The sequence below is a fragment of the Ictidomys tridecemlineatus genome, chromosome 4, assembly GCF_052094955.1.
Source record: "Ictidomys tridecemlineatus isolate mIctTri1 chromosome 4, mIctTri1.hap1, whole genome shotgun sequence".
Classification (NCBI taxonomy): Eukaryota; Metazoa; Chordata; class Mammalia; order Rodentia; family Sciuridae; genus Ictidomys; species Ictidomys tridecemlineatus.
The window spans coordinates 8,040,389-8,061,534 of NC_135480.1; the positions used below are offsets into that span (position 1 = coordinate 8,040,389).

Below are 21,146 nucleotides of genomic sequence, written 5' to 3' on the forward strand. Positions count from 1 at the left end.
CACTCTTCACTGACCTCTTGGCCCAGCCCTACATCCCTGCCCTGACCTCTGGTCCCACCCAGCTCTGCCTTTTTCTGTCCCTCCACCCGCACCGTGGACCTCACCCCTCGCTGTCCTGTCTGTGACCTCCATTCCTTCTCAGCGTGTCTCAGGCGTCTCAGGGCCTCCTCCATACCAGCTGTTCCTCACCTCCCAGGTTCTCCTCTAACTCCAGTCTTCAGCTGGGTCCCTGTCCTTCCTGGCCCTTCTGCCCATCTCAGACCTTGCCCCACCACCTTGCCTGGAACCTCTGGCCTTGCTCCGTTTCATTTCTGCTCTTAGCCTCTCCCTGCCTCCTCCCCAGTCTTTAGTACTGGGCCTCTGACTTTTCCTCCAACACCATATTTGTAGCCCCTTTCAGCCACCTCATTGGCTCTCTGCATCCCACAGGCTGGCCCTGGCCAGGCCCTTAAGCTGCGAGGGTGGGGCAGGCTGCCCTCACTTTAAGGAGGGCAGAGTGGGAGGGCAGAGGAAGCCAGGGGAGAAGGCTTGTGTGGACTCTGCCCCTTTTCATCTGCTTGAGGAGGGCACTGCGGCCCCCGTCACAGACAGCCCATCAGATCCCAAGTCACCTCTCCCCTGACTGGGGTGTGGAGGCAGGAGGCCGAGGAGTCCTGTGGCAGAGCATGGCTGGGGTGGCAGCGGCAGCTGACAGGCACAGACCTGTTGGGAAGGGTGCAGAGGGAAGAGTGGCCAGTGGGACACTGGGACAGGCCTGGGAGTTCTGTGCCTGTGAGTGAGCGAGACAGACAGTGTCTCTAACTCAGTGAGTGGCAGCCTGTTGTGAGAGACGGTGCAGCTGCGGACGGCAGTGTGGTGCCGGGTACGTGATGGTTGTGTGTCGACAGAATGGCTGTGACTGTGGGTGCCGCCAGTCTCTGGTTGAGGATGTAGCTATGCGTTTCTCTTTCCCCGAGGAGTGGCGTGTGCTGTGGTTTCAGTCGCCCTGTGTGGCAGGGTGTGACCGTGTTCCGTGTCCTCTGTGAACATGGATGGCTGTTCCTTTATCTCTGTCCATGTGTGAGGCCAGGCGTGGCTTTGGAGCAGATGGCCTGGGTTTGAATCCCAGCTCTGCCCTTCCTGGATTTATTCTTGTTCAAATCACCGCACTCTTAAGCCTCAGTTCCCCCAGGTGTGCAGCACAGTAAGAGGGCAGAGGGATGTCAGGCGGCTCCACCGACATCCTGCATGTAGAGCATGCATGGCCCCGCCCACCTGCACGCAGCCCTCTGTACCCCAGTCATGTGTGACGTGCCACCTGGATGGAGTCTGTGTGTGCTCTGTGCCTCCGTGCTTGGTCCCAGGGCAGAGGGGAGAGGGGAGTGGTCCAGGCTGGGAGAAGGGACATCCTCCCTTTCCCTCCCCCATGCCTCACCTGGTGCAGGGCCCAGGAGGAGCAAGGCCTGGTGCCTGGTGTCTGGGTGCTGCAGAGGCCTGGGAGGAAGGGAGGCCCCATGCTGGGGTCGGGGAGCCTGGAAAGGGTAGGGGCCACCAGAGAGGCCAGCTCTGTTGGGCACCAAATAGTCCAGAGCCCCTCGAGGGGAGCCCCTAAGCCCCCTCCTCCCCTGGTGACACATCAGCTCCCACCACAGCGTCATTAGCAGCTCTCAGAGAGTGGGGAGGCGGCAGCAAAATAAGAGAAAAGCAATTTGACGTTTCTAATAAAGCGTCGCTCCACTTTGCCAAATTAATTTTGACTCCCATAATTATTTGCTGTAGGAGCGGCCGCGTTCTCCCCACCGCCGCCTAATGAGGTAATTGGGGAATTAGGAATTAATGACTTTAACAGAAGTGACAACTGACTTCACATCGGGAGCGGCTCTGGGGAGCTGCCTCTCCCCCGGAGCACACGGCTGAGAGCTTGGCTGCCTCCTAGGGAACCCAGGCGTCCTGCCTTCCAGCTCCCCGGGCTGGCCCTCTGCTGCTGGCTTCCAGACTGCACGTGCCCTTGACCATTACTGCTTGGGCGGAGCCTCGTGGGGAGGAACCCTCAGAGGCATCCAAGGGGCTGTTACTATTCTGGGTAATATTATTACTAACAATAGTAAGGAGGAGGCTCCGCTGCTCCCTTCCCGGGTGTGTGGGGAGCCGATGATGAGCGTCTCCCTGGGGATGTTGTCAGTCAGTGGGTGGCGGATGGGTGGGGCTTGCTAATAGTCTTTGTCAGGCAAGCCTGGCCTCAGTTTCCCTGTTTTAATGCATTTGAGGAGAGCTGCTGCATGCGTGTGTGACTGGGGGCGTGTGCGTGTATATGCCTGCCTGTGTGTGTGACTTTCCCAGGTTCTAGGAGAGGGAGAGCTGCACCCAGTAAGTGGGGAAAGGAAAGGATACCGCATGGGTCTCCAAGGAAACCACAGCTGCACATCCTGCCCCTCAACTCTCTCTCTACCCGAGCCCCTGCCCCATCTGTGAGCCCCCCTTGCCCCCATCCACAGGTCACCAGGCCTTTCAGCTCTGCTAGATATAGGAAGTTCTTTTTGCCCAGGTTGGACTGGCCGTCTTTCAGGAAGACCCCAAAAGTATAGTGTGTTTCTATGCTGGGCTGAGACCCTGTGAGTGACCCAGGGGGCCTAGGGAGCCTTGTGTCAGTCCTATGGGTGGAGCACTGGGCTGACTCCAGGGCTGGATTTAGCAGGGTGGCTAGGAGGCACAGAGGAATGGAATAGGGGCTTAGACATAGGGCCATGTGTGCTTTCTACTGGCTTGCCAGACCTTGCAGGTAGATAGCTGGCCTCAGCAGATCACCCCACCCCAGGCCCTTTGAGTCAGTATCTCAGAATTGTGGGCAAGTGGTAAGAACACTGGCTTTGGAGATAGAACAGCTGGAGTCCAAACCTGGGGGTCCCTTCATGCGAACTATGAGATTTTGAGATGTTATTTAACCTCTCTGGCCCTCAGTGTCTTCCTGGATAAAATGGGGTGCTAAGAGCTTCCTCAGAGCATTGTGTGGGGATGACCAGAACACATGCACCCAGTACCCACAGGTCTGTCACTTTTGGGGTCTCAGCAAAGTTCCTTCTCTCATTCTGGAGCCACCGGCAGAACTCTGCAGGGTTGTTCAGCCTCTTTGCTCCTCTTCTGCAGACCTGTCTGTGTCTGGGTTACCTCTGCAGCCACATTCTGACTGCATGGGCCCTGAGAAGCTCAGAAGTGGCATGCTGATGCCCCATGCTGATCATCCCAATCTGGCCTCAGTGGTACTTGAATAGCATAGGTGCTGTAAATATTCTTTGCAAATGCTCTGGATGAACCAAAAGGCAAGAGACCGAGGTGATTAGTGGAAAGGTCTCCAGGTCTTGGCTTTGCGCCCCATGGTGGTGCCCCCAACTTCAGCCTAGTAACTCCCTTGGTTGTAAGTGGGGGTGGAGGGCTCAAGCCTGCCCACCTCCTTGGACTGTTGAGACCTGAGCAAGTTGTATTGTGAAGCTGTGAAATGTTGCGGAGTTAGGCTGGTGGTATCCACAGATGGATGTCTAGGAGGCATGAATAGTTGATTTCTGTCTGTAGCTGACCTCTACCTCCCTGTTACCAGGACCAGGGCACCGTGGGGGTGATTTTTAACGTGGGCACGGACGACATTACCATCGATGAGCCCAATGCCATCGTGAGCGACGGCAAATACCATGTGGTGCGTTTCACTCGAAGCGGTGGCAACGCCACCTTGCAGGTGGACAGCTGGCCGGTCAACGAGCGGTACCCAGCAGGTAGGCGGCTCAGGCCCGCGGAGGAGGCGCGGTGGGGCGGGGTGGGGCGGGGCGGGAGGCCGAGGCCTCAGGTAGGAGCGCGGTGCGTTCCAGGGCGGGACTAAGTGGAGCAGGCTTCTGGCTGCGGGGCGTGGCTACCGCCAAGGCAAGGCTTACAGGGGCGGGACCAAGGCGGGGGCGTGGCTAAGGCTCATCAGGATTTGGGGGGCTGGGATAGGCCGCAGTGGTGGGATTACAGCATCTGGTATGAGGGCGGGGTGCAAGGCCAGAGTCCAGTTTGCGTGCAGAGAAGTGGTAGAAAGATAGCCGCTGGGAGATCTGATGCGCTTGAGGACAGGATGATTACAGAAAGCAGAGACAGACGGAAATGGGGAGGCAGATGCAGAAACCTAGGAGACAAGATCCAGAAGTAACATAAAAGGTGTCTTGGCAGGAAGCAGGGTTGTTCCCAAAAACAACCAAGGAAAGAACCAAGCAAGGAAAAGAAGGGAAGAAGCTGGGGAGACCCAGAAAAAAGAAACCTCAGTGTCTTAGGGAGTGAGGGACACGGCAAAAGGGAGGGAGAGACAAATGACAGAAGTGAAAAACAGGGTCGAATACATTCACCAACCTTCATTGACAACTGACTACATGTCAGGGTCTGTGCTTGGCCCTGAGGAACACAGGTGATCAGGACACAGGGACCCTCAGAGGTGCAGATGGACCCAGTCCAGCAGGGTGACTGCTGTGCTGTTCAAGGACAATCCAAGGTGTGAGGAGCACAGGGGAAGGACAGGGATGAAGACATAAAAGGAGGAACTGGAGCCCCTGTAAGATACCAGAGTGAGAGGAAACAGAAAAGAAGCAGTGGAGAGGCCTGGAAATAGTCACTAAAACGTAGGCAAAGATGGAGGCAACTCCAGAAGATAAGCAGGGAGAGATGGGGAAACTGACCCACAGAGCCAGCCATGGAGAGAAGAGGTGGACAGAGTGCAGGAGAGCCCAGCACAGGAGACAAAGAGGAAGGGGACAGTAATAGTGCAGGGAGAGCTGCAGGGATACAGAGATGCTGAGATACAGGCTGGCTGGCACTGCAGAATCACACACAGGACCCATCTGAGGAGAGAGTGAACATCTGCAGCCTCCATCACTCAGAGCAACAGCCAGGCCCAGGCAGAGGCTACTCCATGCTGATGGAGGGGGCATGGGCAGGCCAGGGTGCAAACCCTCTGGGCTCACCCAGACCGGAACAAGGAGCCACTAAGTGCCACGACTCCCAGTCATGCAGACTTGCACCCACACGTTCTTGGGTAGCTCCTGAGATAATGAGGTCCACGGAGCCCCTTCTGATAAATACAGAGGCTGATGTACACATAGGCCAACCCCAGGCATACAAACCACTGCTGACATTCATAAGGTCAGACACACCCATGAGAAAACAGCTCTGCAGAGGGATGCTAGTCTATGCCCAGGCCCTGAGCATGTGTGGGGTCACTCAGATACACCAACCTTCCTATAGGAAGCCTTAGCCCCTGCCATGAGCAGACCCTGAGCTCTAGGGCTGTGTGGTATGATTGCTCTGGGCCATCAGAGTTCACTCCATCTCAGACACACCTGTACCAGGACAAGGATGACATGGGCCTGTGCTGGACAGAGCTGGACTTGGGGGCATGAAGGCCTCACTGTGGTAGGCCAGGACTCCTGTCCAGAGCATTACCCTTTGGAGCCCAGCAGTCCTGGGAGGCCAGGTAAAGAGGTTATGGCTGTCTGCTCTGTTGAGGAACTTCTGACGTGGGTGGGGAAAGGCTGCCTGGGGCCCTTGCCTGCAAATTCTGATAACCTGAGGGCCTGGTGACTGCCCGTGTGCACTGGGAGGGAGAATCCTGAAACACAATAGCAGGCCAGGTCAGCAGCGTGCCAGGGCCCAGAGAATGACCCCTACCCGTGACTCGTAGGGAGCAGAGACACAGCCCATGGATTCACAGTCAGCAGGACCTGAATTTTAATATTGGCTCTCCCCTTACCCTAGGACGGGTCATCTAGCCTCTCTGAGACTCAGCTTCCACCTCCAAACCACGAGGATGATACCTGTCTCATAGTGATGCTGTGAGGATTCCATGTGAAATCCAAGGAAAGTGCTAGAACCGATAGAGATGCTTGATAAACAGGGCTTTTGTTAGAGTTTTTATATACTCAGCTGCCCTCCAACAAGTCAGATGTACATTCTCCCTTTCAGGACTGAATGGTTGGGGCCTATGAGGTCACTTATACACACAGGCACATATACACACAGATGATCGAATTATCCATTTTTAATTTATAGGAAAGGTGGAGTCTTGTTGTCTTATAAGAACCTAAGGAGGCACCAGCTACATCCACATTCATGGGGGGTGTGCACACACAGATCCAGGCCAGAGCCTTGGAGTGGGGAGGGGAGTGCAGCCCCTACCCCGGCCCAGGTGTTCACAGTACATGGGAGTGTTTTACATGGGAGGAGTAGCCAGCTTCCCAAAGGCCATCGGTTGATCTTCTTGCTGTGGCTTGGGATCACCCACAGCCCAGGAGCAGCACGTACATACCCAGAGGCACACTGACAACCCCTTTCCACCTAGGTGTGCACGAGCACACAGGCTCACGCACGCCCTCCCGCTCTGTCTCCAGGGGCTGCAGATTGGGAGTGGAGAGAGGAGCAGGTGGGTATCCAGATGGGCAGCCAAGGATGGAGAGGGGGTTAGAATTGGGAGAAGGAGTCTGAAGGAGGAAGGCTGAGGGGCGGGCAGAGCCTGCAGAGGAAGGAGAGGCGTGCAGCTGAGGCTGGCGGGAAGGGCAGGAAGGAGCGGGAAGCCTGCTCAGAGCCAGGGGGAGCCAGCCAGGGGGGCTGGATGCCTGCAGGGGAGGGTGAGAGAGTTGTGGGAGAAGAGGTTGGGGCCTATGAGGTCACTTATAGAGGTCACCAGGTACTGAGGGAGCTGGGACTAGCATGAGGAGAAGCAGAGGTGGGGTCAAGCTGGAGCAGGGTTAATGTGGGGGCCAGGGTGCGGCACGGAGGGGGAAGTGAGGGGCAGCTGACTGAGCACAGAGGTGAAGGGAGTCACAGTGGCTTGGAGAGTGCTTTAAATCTCGAGGTTGGATGCGTGTGCCGGGAGACCCCTTAAATGCCGCATAAACCCCGCTTAACCCATCCCCCCACTTCTAAACCACCCTCTAAACACAGTAGCCAGTTGGGCCACCTGGGCCACGAGGCCTCCCCCCACCAATTTAAACCCACTAAATGCCCTGCCCCTGTCCCGCCGCCCGCTTTGGGACGGCGGAAAGAAGAAGGGCCTCATCCAGATAAACCCGTTTAATCTCTGACTTGACCTTCCGCTGCCTTTTCTGTACATCCCTTGCCTTTTCTTCTCTTCCCTCTTTTTCTTTGGGTTGCTCCCGCCCCCAGGGTGGGGCTGGCTCTGGATGGGAGCCTAGGGAGGGGGCCCCCCCGGAGAAGAGGAACCCACATTTCTTTTCCTGCCTCCCCTCTTTTTGTTGGATGTCGCTGCTTACTCTGGGTCTCCTGAGAAATGCATAATTACTTTTCTAACTCCTGTGGACTTCGCCGCCTGAGAAACCTACTGTCTTTCTAAACTTTTCCAAGGAAACTTTGATAACGAGCGCCTGGCGATTGCTAGACAGAGAATCCCCTACCGGCTTGGTCGAGTAGTAGATGAGTGGCTGCTCGACAAAGGTAATTAACCAGAATTAATTAATTAATTAACTAACTAACTTTAAAACACTATCTTAGAGGTGCAGAGCTCTCTCTTCCCCGCCCTTGCCTTGCCCGGGCCCAAGTGAAGGGACGATTGTCCTGTCCTGCCAGGGCGCTCCGGCCCCCTTGTAGTCAGCATCTTGTGTTTGGGGTGAAGGGTTTTTCTAAGGGAGAGAGAGGCTTCCTTCTCTTTCTAAACCAGAGAACAGAAGCTCCCTGGGCTGGTAGGTCAGGTCCCAGAGGTTTTTCTGCAGGGCTGCGGGGCACTTGGAGACAGGAAGGCTTTGGAGAGAAGGAAAGGCTGATCCAGGGCTCCAGAAGAGGGCTGGGAAGGCCTAACTGGGGCCAGCTGAGGAGAACGAACGGGAAGACCTGGGGCCTCAGATCCTACTGGAAAGACCCCGAGCTAGCTTCTGTGGGCCACTCTCTGGGATGGGCCCCTTTGGCCCACAGGACCTCTCAGAAGTAGCGGAGACCTGGGGGAGACTAAAGGAGGGAGGGAGGGAGGCCTTGGCCTGCAGGGGCTTCTCCCTGCTGGGCTGAGAGTGGGCCCCCTGAGAGGCCCCATGTGGCAGGGGGGGTGCCGCTGGGTGAAGGGGAGAAGGCTTCAAGGGAAGTTGGGGGTCAATGGCAAAGTCATCCCAGTCCCAGTGGAGGAGGGGCGAGCTCTGTACCTCTAAGGCTAAACTCCAGGGGGAAGCAGAACTGTTAAACCCCCACTTAACCAGCTGATAACTGTGCTTTAAATGTCCACTGGGGCCTTCCCCAATAAAACCCCCAAATGTAACTTCCAGCCCCCCACACCAGAGGGGCCTAAAATGCTGATAACCAGATGTGATAAATCCATAACAGGACAAAAAGTTAAAGGGACTGTAATAGACATCGCTAAAACCTACAGCCCCCAGCCACACTGGGCTGCTCTCTCCAGCGGGGCGAACTTTAACCCTTTGAGGCATTCATGGCTGGTGGGGGCAGAGGCAGGGGCCACAGGACCAAGTTTGCTAAAGTCAGGTGGCTTCCTCTCCGTTACCCACCTCCTTCTCCCAGAATCAGAGAGGCCAAGGGATCAGCCTGGGCTGAGGCTGGGCAACTTGTGACCCCAAAGGTTAGCGAGAACTGGATAGGCCCTGCTAGGGGCTGGGTAGGACTTGGGGTCCAGCTATCCTTGACCTTTTCTGTAGGCCTGCATTTATTGTTCTAGAAAGTCAGAGATTGAGTTTCTCAAGGAGTGGAAAAGGGAGCTCACTTTGGGTGTGGCCTTGGCCCAGTGCTTCCCTCAGCTAAGCTAGCACTCTCCTTGATAAGAAGGGGCATTGGTCCTTGCTCAGCCCACCTCCCAAGCATATTGCAAGTGTGCCATGCAATGAGAAGCCTCAGGAAAGTATCCGAGGCAAGGGCGAGGAGTTCTTTGAGGGGATGTTTATTGTCAGGGCCTGGCTTATGGTAGGTGCTCAATAAATATTTATAGAATGAATCAATTTTCTAGTTCCAAAACATGTCCTGTGAATCAGTCCCATGAGATGCTTCACAAGAAAGGGACTGTGGTAAGATAAATTTGGAAACTGCCAAGTCCTGTTTCTTCCTCTCAGAGATGCACATGTACATTAGTTTCATAAAGGCTCTGAGAGGTCCTGCAAGAAAGGACCCTGTTTAATGACTAGTTTGCTTCTCAAACTCATTTGACCATCATGGCCCTCTCCTTTTTCTTATAATTCCTTTTTTTTTTTTTTTTTTTGGTGGTACTAGAGATGAAACCCGGAGGCTTTATCACTGAGCTACATCCCTAGCCCTTTTTATTTTTAATTTTGAGACAGGGTCTTACCAAGTTTCTGAGGCTGGTCTCAAACTTGCAATTCTCCTGTCTCAGCCTCCTAAGCCGCTGGGATTACAAGGCATGCGCCACTCTGCCTGGCTGTTTTTCTATCATTCTTATGCCTAAGAATAAACTTGAATAAGGTGGTTCTCAGGGTCTGTCCTGAGCTGCTACCATCAGTCCCCTTTGTCTGTGGGTTCTGGCTCCCTTATTTGTAAGGAAACAGTGATGCTCTAGGGCTGTTCTTGCTTGAGTGGGCAGTGAGCAGGTGCTGGAGGAGGAGAGGCTGAGCATGGAGGCTGAGGAAACACACCAGTGCCCATAATTGGCCAGAGGCCAGGCAGATGATTGGGGGTTCCAGGGACTTGGGTGTCCCAGAGAGCCCGTGTTTCCAAAGAGCTGTGGGTTTCACAAGTTGGACTATCCTCAGCCCAGGCTTTGGGGGCAGGGCTTACAGGCACCTAACTCTAAACCAGATCTTTAACGAGGCACTAACCAGAGGCTAACAAGGGCTAAGCCAGGACTTAAAATCCCCAGAGTCAGCAGCTGAAGGTCCAGGGGAGAAGGGGCAACGGAGCAGTCCGTCTGTCTAATCCCTCCCCACCAAAATAAGCAACACCAAAATCAAAGTTAAATCTAAACTTAAACATAATAAATATCTTTTCTAAAAACCAAACCAAAACAAACAAACTCAGAGGGTTAAACCGACCCCCAGATCCACTAAAACCAAAGTGAACAGCCAAACCCCACGCAGGTGGGAATTCTGAGGTGTAATACGGCCGAGTGCGGGGCGAGATTGGAGCTGGAGCGGTTTTTGGCTGTCAGCGAGCGAAGCAAGGTCCCTTTAACGTTTTCCATTTCTGTGCTTGCACACCCAGGCTGGGAGGAAGGCTGTGCTGGCCGCCCGGTGCCGGGCAGTGGCGGGGCCTTGGCAGGGGCGGAGCCGGGGCTGCGGGTGGGCGGAGCCGGAGCTGCGGGTGGGCGGGGCCGGGCTGCGGGTGGGCGGGGCCGGCCGGGAGCTGGCGGGGCCGGTCCGCGCACTGGCCGCCCCTCATCTGCCTCCTCTGGCCAGGCAGCGCCCGCTCTGTGTCTGCCTCTTGATCTCCGCTATCTGCCACTTCTGAGGGCTCCATGGCTCAGTGCTGGGCACGGGTGGGGTGTGTGGGGAAGCAGTGGGAGAAGATGGGGACCGCATTGAGGGCACAGGAAGAAGTGGGGTGATGGCCTTGGAAGGGGAGCCGAGAGGGCCAGGTGGAGGTGGAGAAGGCATGCGCATGGTGGGTAGAGGGGTGACGGCTCCCTTTCCCAGCTCATGTGTGCTCTGGGGACCCTCCCCTGCTGGGGTCCCTCCTGGCTGGGCCAGGGGCTTTGGCTGACAAGGACTTTCCCTTTGGTGTCTGCCCCTTCCTCATTTCTCCCCAACCCCACCTGCGGTTTCCTCCTGGTTCCTCTCGCCTTCCCTTGGCTCCCCTCCATTCTCCCATCCCTTCCTGGCCTCCCCCTACTGCCTGCCCATCCTGTCTGTCACCCTCTCCGTCACTCTCCCATCGCCCCCTACCCCAGGACGCCAGCTGACCATCTTCAACAGCCAGGCTGCCATCAAGATCGGGGGCCGGGATCAGGGCCGCCCCTTCCAGGGCCAGGTGTCCGGCCTGTACTACAATGGGCTCAAGGTGCTGGCGCTGGCCGCCGAGAGCGACCCCAACGTGCGGACTGAGGGCCATCTGCGCCTGGTGGGGGAGGGACCATCCGTGCTGCTCAGTGCGGAGACCACGGCCACCACCCTGCTGGCCGACATGGCCACCACCATCATGGAGACCACTACTACTATGGCCACTACCACCACGCGCCGGGGCCGCTCCCCCACGCTGAGGGACAGCACCACCCAGGTGAGGCCCTCTCTGACTTTGGTCTCAGGGGTCTGGTAGCATCCTGGAGGCTGATGTCTCTGACTTTGTCGACATGGTGATGGTTTAGTTGAAGGAAGTGGCTTTCACCCTGGTGACCAGGGACATTGAAGGTGTGAGGGCCACTATTTCTAGAAGGGGTTCATTCCCAGAGTTGGGGGGAGTTGACCAGGGAAGACCACCCACCCCACCCAAGAGCCAGGAAATCTACACCGGGGATGGGGGCAAACTGACCCTTCTGCTCCTCACGAAGGCCCTGGCCAGTGTTGGGAGGGCAGGTAGTGGGAGATGGGCATTACCAGGATGTCAACATCTTGGGCAAAGGGGACACACTGGAGAAGTCAGATGCAGTCACCCTGGGTGGTTGGCTCCTCTCCAGAGGCTGCGGTAGGCCAGGAGCAGCCTCTCCTAGTTTGCTGTAGTCCCTGCTGGGGGACAGGCCCTGGTTGCAGGTCCCTTGCCTTCACACATCCTCTTCCTGTGACCTGGAGAGGCACCCCCACTAGTGGGCCTCAGTGTCCTCCTCTGTGCCTGCCAGTCTGAGCAGGGTGCAGACAGTTCCCTGGAGCTTCACTCTCCTGTAGTGCTCACGCCACTGGCACAGGTGTGCCCAGGGTCAGGTCAGGCTAGAGTGGTAGACCCAAGGGGACCCAAGTGGGCCACACCTGGGGAATGAGGCTCCAAGGAGTAGGGGGGTCCTGGCTTTCCTGACTGTCAAAGCTGAGAAAGCCTGGGGGGTTACAGAGGCAGCCCCGGGGCCCGTGGAGTGTCCTGCTGATTGTTGGTTGAGCTGACAAGGGCTCACATCTGGCGCGCTGGTCTTGCTTAGCCACCCTGTCCCCATGGTGCTTCTACCTCCCGTCACCCTGTCTCACTGCCTGGGCTACTGGGTTTCCAGGTCTGGAGGGACCTCTGTCCGCTAGGAGGATCTGGGGGTGGCCATGAGGACATGTCCCTAACTTCACCAGTCTGTCTTAGCCTCTAACTCTGAGCGCTGAGCTCAGTGCTCCAAGGTCCCTCCCTGCCAGCCTGTGCTGCAGAGAGCTGGGACCCAGCTAGCTGGAGAAGCCAGGTGGGAGAGACAAACATGTGTCCCTTCCTCTCTCCTGTGCCACCCAGAGATCTAAAGGGACTCAGTTCCCCAGGGCCCTGCTTCTAGGAGTGGGGAGGCCTGGAAGACTGAGCTCCACCCAAGGCTGGGCAACCACAACCCCAGTGCCCTCCAGATCTCTGAAGGGCCATCTGGTCTCAGTGCAAGAGGCGGGCAGACCATCTATGGAAGGTGGCGACCCCAGGGGTGATGCGGTGATGGAGAAGCCCCCATGACAGCAGCTGGAGCCTGGGGACAAGGACGTAGAAGGGAAGATGAGGGTCTGGGGACCAGGCAAGGTGTGACCCTCTCCCCCTCCCATCTTTGGCCTTCCCCCTGATCTTCTCTGCGTCCTCAGCCACTTGGGCTCTCGTCCTGCCTAGATTGGGGTTCCCTCCCTGGGTCTCTTCCCTAACACCCCAAGTGCCCCCTCCCCCTCACGCACACTCATCTCAGGGATTCTCTTTCTTTGCAATCAGGAGGAGAGAAAATGCTGACAAAGTCGACTCCTGTTGTCATGGCAACCATAGCCCTAATTATTGTGTGCAGCCCGGTTCTCTCTGGAAAGGGGGCTGGGAGACAGATGAGGGGTGATGGGGTGGGGGTGAAGCTGGAGCCAGGAAACCCCTCCAGGCCCTGTCCCTCTCTGCTCATGCAGCTTCCAGAGGGCCCTGTGCCTTGCCTCCTGCCCCACCTGTCCCTACCCCAAGGTGTCCTGGATCCCTTGCTGCCCATCCTATAGCCCCAGATCTGGCATCGTATTGCCTCGCTTCCTAGAAATAAAAAGCACAGCATGTGCTTCTGATCCTTGGGAGCTGCAGGGGCTCCAGGGCTGGTACTGTCTGGTGTCCCTTTGCACAGGAGGAAATGCAGGGCCAAGGTCACCAGCAAGTGATGGAAGTACTGGGCCTTAGCCAGGGCCCAGCTCCTGTGGTGCCACACACCTCAAGAGGTGACTGTGGGGTCTGCTGACTCACCTGGACCCTCTCTTCCCCACCCCTCCTCTCGCCCCTCAGAACACAGATGACCTCCTGGTGGCCTCGGCTGAGTGTCCGAGCGATGATGAGGATCTGGAGGAGTGTGAGCCCAGTACTGGTGAGTGCCTTTCCCCCCTCCCCTGCCCCGGGCCCCTGCGACGCTGCTGGGAGGTGGGCGACAGTTTCTGTTACTTGACCCCAGCCCAGGACCTGCTGCAGGCCTTAGCTCTCTCCATACTCCCCCTCCCCACCTTATAGCCCCCAGGTGCCTTAGATGCCCTCTGGCAAGGTGCCTGTTGGTGTCCCATCCCTTGTAGATAGTGAGGCTCTTAGCGTAGAGTCCTGGGGTTGAGGGCAAAGGGGAGCTGGAGGGGAATGAGGGAGCGGTTTCCTTAGATGAGAACTGCAGCTCTAGGAGTCCTGGGGGGGACGACACTACAACTCCCATCAGCTCTCAGGTTCAGAACTACAACTCCCAGCAGCCCCAAGGCCCAGCACTCTCTTGGTCATTCAGAGGGAAGCCTCTGCTGGGTCTTGAATCCTCCTCATGCCCAGTCTCGGGACATATCTGTTGTTCTGGTCCAGAGGGTGCCTAGGGTGGAGACTGCCAGGGATGCCAGGCCAAGGCCTGGCCACAAGCTGGGTGGGAGGTGCTCCCTGGACCAGACTTGGGGTTCCCTGGGGAGATTTGGTGGGGGAGCAGCTGTAGGAGAGCAGGCTGGGAGGGAAGTCTCTGGGGGGTGGGGGCACAGGGAGCCCTCCAGGCCTCAGCTTGATGCTGCTGGCTGGAGCCAAGGTTGCAGCTGCAGAGAGCAGCCCTGCAGGGCGGGTGGCCTTGTGTGCAGTTGAGGGTGGGAGTGAGATGGCATGGTGGATGCGTGGCTGCTCATCTGAGAAGGTTGGCAGTGGCTAAGAGGAGCTGGGGTGAAGGGATGCTCAAGGCTGGCTGTGGGAAGGCAGAAAGTACTGGATGTGACTAGTGGGGAGCATGGATCTTAGTGTAGCCCAGATGAGCCTGTGGGAGTGGAGGGGCCACCCACATCTCTTGCTTGGCTTTTTGGAGACTTCTCCCTGTTACCTTGCAATGGTGGCGCCCTGGGCTGTGGGTACCAGCAGGCTGGAGGCTGGGGCATGTGTGCACAGAGACAGGGAAGGGTTGTGGTCAGGAGGTGGGCAGCATATCCTGGCACATTCTGTGAATCTGGCCTGGGGCGGGGGCCTGGGATCCTATCAGCACCAGAAGAGACATTCGAGCTGAGTGTGGGCTGCCACTCTGGATGGAGTGTGGGTTGAGCAAGAAGGGAACAGGATCAAAGCATGGAGTGTGGAGCCTTAGGGCAGAGGCCGAGGTTCAGAGACCAAGGACAAGAGACCCCAGACCCAGAAGCTGAAGCCCTGATTGCCCTCTGTGCCCAGTAGTGGGCTGAGCTGAGAGGGACGTACATGGTCCTGGGCCCAGGGGCTCTTGGAGGAGATGCTGGCTGCTGGGCTGCAAGGCTCCCTGTCCACAGCCCAGGGCTGTGCTTGCTGGAACTGATGCCACCCACTGTGGCAGGTCTCTGCTGGGGCTGCCCCTCTGTCCCTCTGAGGGTCTCAGCCCAGGGATGCATGCTCCAACCCTACCATTGTTCTGGAGGCTTTGGGCCTATGGCAGCGTGGCACACAGCACTCCCCCTTGTCCTGCTTGGCCCTCTAAGCTCTGAGTACTGTCTGGGGCTCCATTGGCTGATCCAGGCTTGCTGTAAGAGGCTGTGATGAATGGACCGTGAGAGCCTGGGATGAGGTTCTAGGGACAGGGGACTGTGTGGGTCACGAGACACTGCCTGGCCCCATACTCTGGGATGGAAGCTCCTGGTGACAGAAGGAGTCTCCGCTCCCCTTGGACCCTGCACAGGCTGTCTTGGGCCAGACAGTCACCCCACAAGTACGAGGAATGCACACTGTGCTGCCCCAGGGCTACCTTCTGGGCGGGCTCTATCCTCCAGCCCAGACTCCAGCCAGGGGTTGGGCGTGAATCCCAGTGTGGGCACTGGTGGCCGAGATCCTTCAGGCTCTGTTAGGACAAGGGAGTGAGGAGGAGTTGAAGTTGGCAGCTCTGGGTCCCCCGATAAGGCTCTGTGAGGTCACTGACCACTGGGTTGTCCTCTTGGGAAAAGAGCCACAGGATGAGGGGAGGTTGTGGGTGGGCGAGGGCTGGAAGCCAGGGATGAGGAGGGGCTGGGGGCCAGCCCAGCATCCAGCTTCAGAAATAGCCAAGAGGGAGGCAGAGTGCGGCGGAGAGCCCAGAGGAAGTCCACTGGCTCTTCCCCAGACTGGGATCTCTGGCATGTGCAAGTGCACTCGCCACTCCAAGGCTTAAATGTGGTCCTTCCTGATGGGAAGCCAGGCAGGGACCAAGATGGACTCCAGGGTCTCCCATCCCAGGCTGGTGTAGGTCTCCCTGGAGCATGTATTCCAGGTCTGGCCCCACACCACCAGCCTCTTCAGCCAGAGCTTCTCCAGAGCCCCAGAGAAGGAGGCTTTTCTGGAGCAGAAGGCCAAGCCCCTGTGTTGAAGGTCAGTGTTGAAGGTCAAGACAGCCTGGCTGGAGACAGTGGCTGTCCAGGACCCAACCCCCTCCCACCTTCCAGAGCCTCATCCCTGGGTACAGCGGGCCTGGGAGCTTGCGGCTCAGCCTGCTCACCTCTCCACCCTTTTCACTAACTTGGGGCCCTGTATAGTCCCCAGGCCCCGTACCTCCTCCACTGCTTAGTGAATTATCTTGAATGAGGGTGTACTTGGGGGACATGTACCTAAAGTTGGCCATGTGTCACACCACCCCTATCGTCTCAGGTGGCCTGGCCCCCACCTTGTATTCCAGGTCTGGCCCCTGTAGGAATCCAACTTACAGGAAGAACACACACAGGCTTACACCCATGGAAGCACACATCCATGTGCACACACATGTGATGTGACCAGAGGCATGCACACACATGTCACACACATCAACAGGCCCAGCAGCACGCTTACACATTCCCACTTCCATACACACACACACAGGTGTTTTGTTTTAATATTTATTTTTTAGGTGTAGATGGACACAACACAATGCCTTTATTTATCTGTTTTTTTATGTGGTGCTGAGGATCGAACTCGGGTCCCGCCCTCGCTAGGCGAGCGCTCTAACGCTGAGCCACAGTCCCAGCCCCACACACAGGTGTTTTTAAAACATTTTTCGTTATAGATGGACACAATATCTTTATTTTGTATATTTATTTTTATGTGGTGCTGAGGATCAAACCCAGTGCCTCACATGGCTGTGCCACTGAGCCCCAGCCCCGGCCCTGAACACACAGGGTTTTAGCTAGAAAAGCGCCTGCTATTCATGCTCAGACCCGCGGAGGCGTACACATGCTTAAAGCCAAAGAGCATGTGCACACTCGGACCGCTGCAGGCCCGACATGCTGACACACGCCTGTTGAGACCCACAGACACACAACCCAGGCACACATGCACTGCCTCATGGAGCACGCCAAGGTGTGCAGGGTCAGAATGCCATCTGTGTAACTCACATGTATGCAGGGATCATAGGATTCCACACACATGTTCAGACTTACAGATGCCCACATTTCAAAACCACAGAGGTCTGTGTGCGTGTTCAGGTCAGGTCCGTACACACGTGCTTGTACCCACTGAAGTACATGGACACACATGCAGAAGTACACACCCATGATTAAGAGCACCTCCACCCAGGTGCTCACCTGTTTGGCCCCAGAGGTTTACACTTACACGTGTGCACAGAGCACAAAGGTGCTGGCACATGTGACATGTCTTAAACCCACCAGGGTCCTTATGAGTGCTCAGAGCTATGTGCTCTCACATCTATTTTGTGTGCATGTGTGTGTGAGGGGGTACCAGGGTTCGAGCCCAGGTGTTCTACCCATGAGCTGCATCTTCAATCCTTTTTATTTTTCATTTTGAGACAAGGCCTCATTAAGTTTGCTGAGGCTGACCTTGAACTTGCAACCCTCCTGCTTCAGCCTTCCATAGCTGGGATTACAGGCAAGTGCCATCGTGCCCAGCCATGCTCACATCTATCAGTGCATATGCCAAATGTTCCAAATCACACACACGTGCGCAGAGATGTAGACGCACTCACGTGTTTCAGACATTTGGGACACACACATGTTTAGGTATTAGCGTGTGCTCACTTGTGTTCAGACCCATTGAGGCTCATGCTTTGCACCATGTCCTGGGACTCACGGAATTACCCAGCTCGCACAGCACATGGTGGACAGACCCGTCTGTGTAACTCACATATATGCAGGGATCATAGGATTCCACATGTGCTCAGACTTACAGATGCTCACATTTCAAAACCACAGAGATCTGTGTGTGTGTTCAGGTCAGGTACGTACATATGTGCTTGTACCCACTGAAGTACATGGACACGCATGAAGAAGTGCACACCCATGCTTAAGAGCACAGAGCACGTGTGTTCTTCAGCTGTATCCATGTGTCCTCACCAAGGTGTATGTACATATCTGCAGAGAGATGCTCATGCACCAACATGTGTGTTCATTCCCTCACAGAGGTGCACATGTGCGCTGATGTCTAGATTTGGTTCCAAGGGGTGCATGTGGGCATGTTCTCAGAGGCAGGCTGTGTGTGCTCAGTCCAGGGTCCACACACACACACACTCAGGCCTGCATTGGCCCACACAGGTACTCACAGTGCCGGGTGCACAGTGTGCTCAGTGGTACCCATGCAGTGGCACGTGAAGGGCACACGTGCATCTTTAGACCCTTAGGCTGTGCACACATCAGGTGAGCACCCACCGCCGTTCAGACCCATTAGGGCAACTCACTTGCTGAGATGTGTGGAGGCTCAGGTATGCACACGTGCTTAGGGACATGAGCCCAGGTGCACAGAAACATGGTTCCTCAGATTCGCTCAGGCCCACGCACGCTCAGATGCATGGAAGTAGCCTCATGCACTTGCCCCAGGTGCACCCCTCCTGGGGAGTCGCCCCTGTGAACACATAAATGAGACCCTCAGGCACACAGGCTTCATTCCACAGTGTCACACTCATATTTGCTCAAACCCACAGAAGCATAAAGGGGATCAGATTCCCAGAGGCTCTCAAAGTGACATTACATTAGTCACCATAACAATCAACTGCACATGCCTGTAGTTCAACACACAGAAAGGCATGTTTTCTTTTCAACAGAAGTTACACACAGTGCTCTTGATGGTGGGCAGCTCTTCTCCAAGTCCCAGGTCAGGGCGGCCTCTTCTGTCTTGAGGCTGCACCATTCTTAACACTTCCACGGGGCGGGCGAGGATGGAGATGGGGAAGGGGAACAGTGTGGAGTCAGGCAGGGGAGGTTTTCATGGGCCAGGCCTGGGAGAGCTGCCATTGCTCCTGCCCTTGCTCCTGCTCTTGTTCTGCTGGCTGTCAGTGCACTCCTGGGGCCACAGCCTAGCTTTCAGGAAGGCTAGAGTGTGGTCTTGCTGTGCCTCCAGGAGGAAGCACAGACAGATTTGGGTACAGCTAGTGAGTTATGTACCACAGTCTGGCCTTTAGGGTCCCAAGGATCTGTTTCACTCTTCTCCCATCTCAGAATACACCCACGTTTCCTCAAGGGAGACAACCGGAAGTCTCGCCCAGGGAGGGCATTTGCCTCAGAGCAAGGATATCTGGGAGGGGGTGGCCCACTCCATGCCAGGCCTGCCTCCCCTGAAGGGGATACCTGTACGCAGCCTGGAGACCGTGAACTGAAGGACAGTTCATCTCACTGCCTCCACTGCCCTGCCCGAGAGGCGCCTAGAATACAACCACATTCCATCCCCCATTCAAGAAAGGGAAGGCTGGGGGCCACGCAGCAGCCCCTGGTTCCCAGCACGGGGACTGGCCCCCGGTTCACACAGGCCCTGTGTGCTGGGAGCACGGAGGACCTCCTGTAGCAGGCTGCAGGCTGCACCGGGGGCTTCTCTAGCAAGCCCTGCCTCCTTGGTTGGACCCTGTCTCTGCCTCCCTGGAGGTCCTTCCCACCCTCATCCTCCAAGGAGGGGGTGTTGGGAGAAACGTCCTCCTTGGGCACTCCAGAGCGCTCACAGCCCACTCCTCTGGGGCGCAGGGTGATTTCACGGCTGAGCCAGTCGCAGCACACTCCAGGGTTTCCTCGGTGCAGTTCTCCAGCCAAGGCTTCCCTGGGCTCTGCCCCTGCGCCCCCTCATCACGTAGCCCTCATCACGTAGCCCGGATGTCAGCGGCACATCTCAGATCCACGAACAGCAGGAGGGAGGCCGCACCTTAACTCTGACCCTGAGAAGGGCTGAGTCCCTCATTCAGATGGGACACAACTGGCCCGTTGTCCCTCCAGCCTGCTTCAGGCTTCTCTCTTGCGGTTGGGGCTTGGAAGCTGTGGCTTTCCTGACAATTGCAGGACCCACCTGCACACCACCAGCTCTTGCCCAAGTTTGCCTCCTTTTTGTACCATGTTGCTAAAAGCAGAAAGTTAAGTGCTGGCACCATCCCCCAGCCTTCTCCTGCTCTGTCCCTCAGGGCCAGAGCCTCAGGTGTGTGGCTGCCCTCTCTGGTTCCCAAGCAGTGGTTTGCACCCAACACTTGCCACCGCGTTTATAGGTCTTCATCTTTCCAACCTTCACGTCTCTTTCATTGGATTGTCACCTGAGTGCCACAGGGTTTTGTCAAGGGAACATTTGTTTCTGTAACAGATGAACCCTGAATCTCAGTGGGTGACTCAAGAGCAGTCTCTCATTCAGGTGCATCCTACCTAGATGCTCCTGATGGGCAAGCAGCTCTGCCCCCAGGGTGCTTTCGGAATCCACCCTCCTTCCATCTGTAGATCCTCCATTTTCAATATGTGGTTGCCAAGGTCACTGGGGATAAAGTGTGGAAGATGGTACCCCAGGGAGGTTGCTAGGGGCCCCTTATTGGCAGGACTCGCTACTCAGCCCTGTGGCCACGCCCAGTTGCAAGGGATACTGGGAATCGTAGTCCAGCTGCTCAGGAGAAGGAGGAAATGAGTTCGGTGAGGAGCCTTGGTGTTATGTGTATGCTCTGAGAGGTGCAGTCCCACGTTCCATGTGCACGTGGAGCCCAGAGCCAGGCTCAGAGGCCAGCAGATACATGCCAGGGCCAAAGACCCACTTATGCACACTTGTCTGTTCAGACAAACCCGCTGTCTGCTCCATCGAGGTTCTGGCCTCTGAGGGCGAGCTCATGGGCATGTGCACCCCAGGATGTAGCCCATCTCTGACTCCGAGACCTACCCGGCCTCTGCCTTCACCATGCTGGCGTTTCATGGTGGGGAGCACTGTTCTCCAGGGCCCTGTCCACAGTGGCATGGGTGGTTCTCCGTGCACACAGGTGAGTAAGGACTGGTTTCTAGCCAGTGCTCTGCTGCCCAGCTGCAGCTCCTGGGCCTGGAGCAGGGAGGGTGCGTCTGCATGGAGGAGAAAGGCTGATTCCGCATAGTGGGGCTGCCTTTTTCCCTAATCCACATGAAATGCCCTGTAGGTGAGAGGCCTGGGCAGGCCCCCCCACCCCACCCCACACCCGCGCTGGTGGCTGCACTTTGCCAGATGACAGTTTAGTCTTGGACACTTTTAGCTTCAGTTCTGGGCTCCCTCTTTGGGGAGGGCACATCTTGCTCCGGTGGGAATGGGGTTTGGTGTAAATTTCTAATCAGGGGACTTCTGTGCCCTAAAAATAGAGCCCAGCTTGCTGGGCCTGCTTCCCCGGAGAGAGGAGAGTGGAGAGGGAGAAAGTGCTCAGGAATGGCTGGTGATGCCCTGGGTCAGGATGGAGTTCTCTAGCAAATGGACCTAACATGCACTGAAATTCTATTTTCTTAGAATGCAGAGAAGCAGAGTGGGTGGGCAGC

At 56.6% G+C, this 21,146-nt stretch overlaps 1 protein-coding gene across 41 annotated transcripts in view; it reads left to right on the top strand.

Moving 5' to 3' along the window:
- The window catches only part of Nrxn2 (neurexin 2), a 105,244-nt gene that overhangs the window by 78,252 nt on the left and 5,846 nt on the right, over nucleotides 1-21,146 (top strand). For 31 of the 41 annotated variants that reach the window (XM_078045689.1, XM_078045710.1, XM_078045691.1 and 28 more), the window contains 4 exons: nucleotides 3,572-3,743; nucleotides 7,357-7,446; nucleotides 10,844-11,169; nucleotides 13,294-13,372. In XM_078045689.1, the coding sequence (XP_077901815.1) occupies nucleotides 3,572-3,743; nucleotides 7,357-7,446; nucleotides 10,844-11,169; nucleotides 13,294-13,372 (667 nt within the window). The remainder of the gene's footprint in view (nucleotides 1-3,571; nucleotides 3,744-7,356; nucleotides 7,447-10,843; nucleotides 11,170-13,293; nucleotides 13,373-21,146) is intronic. The other 10 variants (XM_078045702.1, XM_078045715.1, XM_078045716.1 and 7 more) reach the window with 1 other exon arrangement.